General features: G+C 50.7%; 1 protein-coding gene across 1 annotated transcript in view; it reads left to right on the top strand.

Moving 5' to 3' along the window:
• The first annotated feature begins 2,346 nt into the window (after positions 1-2,346).
• LOC107046301 overlaps positions 2,347-5,632 on the top strand; it is a 3,660-nt gene continuing 374 nt past the window's right edge. The window contains exon 1 of the mRNA XM_015268894.1: positions 2,347-5,632. This exon is cut by the window's right edge and continues 374 nt beyond it. Within this exon, the coding sequence (XP_015124380.1) occupies positions 2,347-5,632 (3,286 nt within the window).

The following is a 5,632-nucleotide window of genomic DNA, read 5'->3' as shown; positions in this document are numbered from 1 at the left end:
TCGTTTTTTGTGACTTTCTCGCCGAAACATTGGTCCTTCGAGCCGGATGTGTGGTTAATTAAATGGTTTTTTAGTGAGTGGAACTTGTTAGTGCATTTCCGGTGAAAAACGTGGGTTACAGGCGGGCCGCCAAATACTCGGTTGCTCCGCCCACCGCAACGCCTTGCGCTCCGCCCACCGCTCCGCCCTCGAGTCTCCACCCATCAGGCCACACCCTCAAGTGGTCTAGACCGGCCATTTTGACGCACGACACGTGGTTTTTAGGCCTACAACCTTGCCGACGGAACTTCTCAACGCAGAACGGAGCATCTCTACAGCAATTGGAACTTCTCAAAGGGAAGTTAATTATATTAATTCATTTTAATTAATTTTTCCTGATTGCCGCTGCTTTTTCCTGATNACTTGGAGTGTGAGCTGTTGTTTTTCTCTGCTTATTTTTAGTGTCCTCGTAGTGCGCAAGTAAATTGTAATTGCTGAAGCTGCTGCTGGCTGCGATTTTCTCTATTTTTGCTTGTTTTATGAGTTTTTTGTTGACGCTCTCTCGCTTACTTGCATTTCTCTAGCGTGAACATGTCCTTTAAGGGGAGAATCTTGATCCAGGCCAGCAGGGCAAAATTCATTGAGAGCCTGAAAGCTGAATCTGTCGCCGGAAATGTGAACGAGTTCACGGTGACTGAGCTTCAGTCCAAGCTAGACATGCTCGAGAATCATTGGAGCATGTTCGACGCGTTGCATCTCAAGCTGTTGACGGCAAAAGATAATGAGGAAGTTCTCGACCATGCGTACGTGAAAGAGGGGGTNGAGAATCATTGGAGCATATTCGACGCGTTGCATCTCAAGTTGTTGACGGCAAAAGATAATGAGGAAGTTCTCGACCATGCGTACGTGAAAGAGGGGGTCTATGATAAATGTCTCGTGACGTATTCAGCCGCTCGAACTACGTTTATGGGGTTGATCAAAGGACTGGACGAGTCAATTGACCTCTCTGAGTCGTTCCGTCGGCCATCTGCCACAACTCAATCGGCGCAGGTGACTCAGAGGCAATTGCCCAAGATTTCTCTGCCGACATTCTCAGGGGAGTTCTCGGAGTGGACTCCGTACAAGGATCTCTTCCTCTCTATGGTTGTCGGTAATCCTTCTCTCTCTACCGTGGAGAAATTCCACTATCTACTCACTTCTCTCACTGGCGAGGCCAAGCAGCTCATCTCTACCTTGCCAGTGACGCAAGACTCCTTCATGCCAGCGTGGAATACTCTCTTGTCGAGGTACGACAACGAAAGGTTGCTCATCTCCACTCAGTTGGAGAAGCTCTTCTCTGCTCCAAAGGTCGTCAATCGCTCAGCCAGGGAGTTTAACGTACTTCTCAACTCTGTAGCTGAAGCGTTGAATGCTTTGGAGTCTCTCGGACGTCCTGTCAAGCATTGGGACGACATGCTTGTCCATCTCGTGACAGGTCGGCTGGACTCCAAGACGCTGGAGGATTGGGAAATAGAGATAGGCTCGTCTACGGATTTTCCCACTTATGCGACTCTCAAGGACTTTGTTCTCAGCCGGGCCAGGGCGAAGGAGAGAATTGAAATGCACGCTCCTCCATCTCGGTCGGCTACCTCTCGGTCTCTCTCTACGAATCCTCAACAGGCTTCGAAGCTTAGGCCGACCAAAGTGTATCCACCTAGCCAAGGAGCTCAACCAGCCCGAGTGCTCAACGTGTCAGCTAATCCAGCGTCGCAGCCTGCAGGGGTGAATGTCTCTACTAGCAGTACGTCTCAAGCTGCTCAAAGGTCGCAGTCTCAAGGTTGGGCGGAGATGTGTTTTCGTGCTTGCCCGATGTGTGAAGAGGAGCATTCTCTGGACAAATGTCCAAAATTCAAGGCTTTATCTCCTACAGAGAGGAGATCGTTTGTAGTCCTCAAGCGTCGCTGCTTTACATGCTTGGGGAGGCACAATAGAGAGAATTGCCGTAGCCTCAAGAAGACTTGTGTCGTGTGTCGACAGAATCATCACTCGATGATTCATATCAATCGCCCTCAGTCGGCACAGCAAGGGGTTCCTCAGCCTCATCAAACGCTGCAGGCTCCTCACACATCGCAGGCTCTTCAGTCCAACTAACCGATACAGTCCACTGTCTCGAGGCCTGACATGGCTCAACCATGATGTACTCTACCAACGATTGCGCCAGAGTCGTCGTCGATAAGTGACCATTCTCTACGGCCGACTCTGGCGAGTAATTCTCCGTTTGTAGCACCGAACAATCGTGATGTCTCTCTGCAGCTCAGACCAGGTGTTATTCTCGCCACAGCGCTAGCCTCGCTCGTCTTGGACGATGGCTCTTTTCACGAGGTTAGGATGCTGTTGGATACTGGTTCAGAGCTGACGTTTGCTACAAATGACCTTGTGGGGAAGCTCGGCTTATCGGTATCTCCAGCTTTGCTACCGGTCGTTGGTATTAGTGGATCAAAGTCTTCATCTAATGGTTTTTCTCGATTTTCTCTCAAGTCTCTGTATTCAAGTAATCAGATTCTCATCAAGGCCTATGTACTCGATCATCTCACATCTTCATTGCCTTCGTTCACGGTCTCTCAAACTCAACATTGGGAGCATCTCAGAGGATTGGAGTTAGCTGATCCTGATTATCTGACGTCAAGACCTGTTGATCTTCTCATTGGCGCAGATTTCTTTGGATCGATTGTGGAGCCGCAGGTTATCAAGGGGCCGTCAGACTCCCCTATAGCGATGCTTACTCTCTTCGGGTGGGTGGTTCTCGGACCTACATCCGCAGTGATCCCCGCGGCAAGCTCAAATCACGTCTCTGTCAGCAATGAGGAACTTGGCGATCTTCTCACCTCGTTCTGGCAGCAGGAGGAAGTCTCTAAAACTGAAGGCAATGATGGTGTTCTCACGAAGGAAGAGGCAGATTGTGAGGAGTTCTTTCAGCGCACCCATGTTCGAGATCGCTCGGGGCGTTATGTTGTTCGACTGCCTCTTGCTCGTTCTCCGTCAGAGCCCGGTGATTCTCTATGCCGCGCCAAGGCGTGTCTCTCGAGCCTGCTCAGGAGGTTGGGAAAGAATCAGAATTCTCTACAGCTTTACAGTGATTTTCTCAAGGAGTATGAAGAGTTGGGGCACATGGTGCGTGCTCCTGTTCTGCCTGCCTCATATGCTTCTCGGGTCTTGGGTTGTCAACCTGACGGGATGACCTTGGCACATGAAGCTTCGGCTTCAGGAGGGTTGAGGGTCCCGGAGGGGGGGCAATCATATCAGGGTCCCGGTCGGTGTTCGTCTCTCAGGCAATCTCACTCTTCTGCTCCTACATACTACTTTCCTCATCATTGCGTTCTCCGGGAAAGTAGTGAAACTACAAAGCTGAGAGTAGTGTTCAATGGCTCCAGTAAGACAAGCTCAGGGTTGTCTCTTAACGACATTCAGCATACTGGAGCCAAATTGCAAAAGGACATCTCTGACGTGCTTCTCTGGTCTCGACAGAGCAAGTACATCTTTATGACGGACATCACGAAGATGTTCCGTCAGATCAAGGTGCATCAGGAAGACTGGCCTCTTCAACAAATTTTGTGGCGCGATTCTCAGGGCCAGATCAGCACCTACCAGCTCACCACTGTCACCTACGGGACCAAGTCTGCTCCATTTCTCGCCTGTAGGGTTCTCGACCAGCTGGTCAAGGACGAGGGACAGCGATTCCCTCTGGCTATCTCACCGTTGACCAGTGGCAGATATGTGGATGATATCTGTGGTGGAGCCGAGAAGGAAGATGATCTCCATCTTGTAGCTCAGCAAGTGACGGAACTTTGCTGGGCCGGTGGATTTCCTCTAGCGAAGTGGCACTCGAATAGTCCGTCTCTACTTCGTTCTCTGACACCGGACGGTTTCTCTCAGAGTCTGAAGCCGCTAGAGGACTCCGTCACTAAGATCCTTGGTCTGAAATGGGATCCCAACACAGATCGATTGAAGTTCTCTATCCATCTCTCAGCCGACACGAAGACAACGAAGAGGATTATTCTGTCCGAGATTGCTCAACTCTTCGATCCTCTAGGATTGCTATCACCGGTGGTGATTCGTGCGAAAGCTCTACTCCAGCAACTCTGGTTGGAGAAAAAAGATTGGGATGATGAGTTGTCCCCGCATCTGGTCCAGAAATGGGCTCAATTTCGTGAAGAATTGTCTCAAGTGGAACAACTCTCGATCCCTCGTTGGCTGGGGTGTAGGAAGGAATCTCAGGTGGAAATCCATGGCTTCTCAGATGCGTCTCTACTAGCGATGTCTGCGGTGGTTTATTTGAAGGTGACGAGTGCGGATGGTGTTAGCATCTCTTTGGCTATTGCTAAAACCAAGGTGGCTCCTCTCAAGAAGCTCACCATTCCGCGTCTTGAGCTCAACGCCGCAGTCATTCTAGCCAAGCTCACAAGGTACGTTATTGTTCAGCTCAACCTTGGTACCGCTATGGTACATTTGTGGACAGACTCAGCTGTTGCTCTTGCGTGGATCTGTGCTCATCCTTCCAGGTGGAAGGAATATGTCCACAATAGAGTAGCCAGCATTCAGGAACTCGTGCAGGAAGCGAATTGGAGGTACGTCAGTGGGAAGGAGAATCCTGCTGATTGTGCATCTCGAGGCATTTCGGTAGCTCAACTCAATGCCCATCATTTGTGGTGGACGGGCCCAAAATGGCTACGCAAGGATTCTTCTCAATGGCCGAAAGGGAGCGCAAGATTGGACCCGTCAACAAATCTCGAGGAGAAGCCTGGGGTGACTCTAACTGCTTCTCTCGCGAGGTCAAGTCTCTGGGATCTTTGCACGCGATATTCCTCTCTCTACAAATTGTTGCGAATCACAGCAATTTGTCAAACGGTTGCAGGGAATATGATGCGGAAGTTGGGAAGGAAGAAGGCTGTTGTTGTCCCTGCAGTGTTTAGCCCTGAAAGCATCGAGGCAGCTCGGCTTTATTGGGTCAAGGCGACTCAAGCCTTTCATCTCCAAGCCGAGTGTGACATTATCTCTCACGGATTCCAACTGAAGAAGTCTCATCCGTTGACCAAGCTCACGGCCTTCATCGACCAACAGGGTGTTCTCAGAGTGGGCGGGCGTTTGAAGTTCTCAACTCTAGGACCAGAGAGTAGGCATCAGGCGATCATCCCTAAAGGTTCCGCGCTCGCAGAGCTTCTCATTAGGGACTCTCATCAGCGAACGCTGCATGGTGGAACTCAACTCACGTTGGCGCATCTCAGGAGGGCTTACTGGATTATTGGAGGTCGTCTACCAGTAAGATCCTTCATCCTCAAGTGCGTTGAATGTGCGCGTCATCGTGGGATTCGAGCTCAACAGCTGATGGGACAGCTTCCAGTGGCACGTCTTGTGTCGGATCGGGCTTTCTCTAACACTGGTGTGGATTATGCCGGACCAGTGTCGCTCAAGACGTGGAAGGGGCGTGGTCACAAGACCCAGAAGGGCTGGTTGGTGATTTTTGTGTGCATGGCCACGTCCGCTCTCCATCTGGAAGCTGTCACGGATTACTCTGCTGATGGGTTCATCGCGGCCTACAGGAGGTTCGGAAGTCGTCGAGGGTACTGCCGACATCTCTACAGTGACTGTGGCACTAACTTTCTCGGTGCTGACAAGG

Source organism: Diachasma alloeum, unplaced genomic scaffold (genome assembly GCF_001412515.2).
Source record: "Diachasma alloeum isolate Michigan unplaced genomic scaffold, Dall2.0 Dall_scaffold_01287, whole genome shotgun sequence".
Lineage (NCBI taxonomy): Eukaryota > Metazoa > Arthropoda > Insecta > Hymenoptera > Braconidae > Diachasma > Diachasma alloeum.
This window is presented reverse-complemented; position numbering and strand designations above follow the sequence as displayed.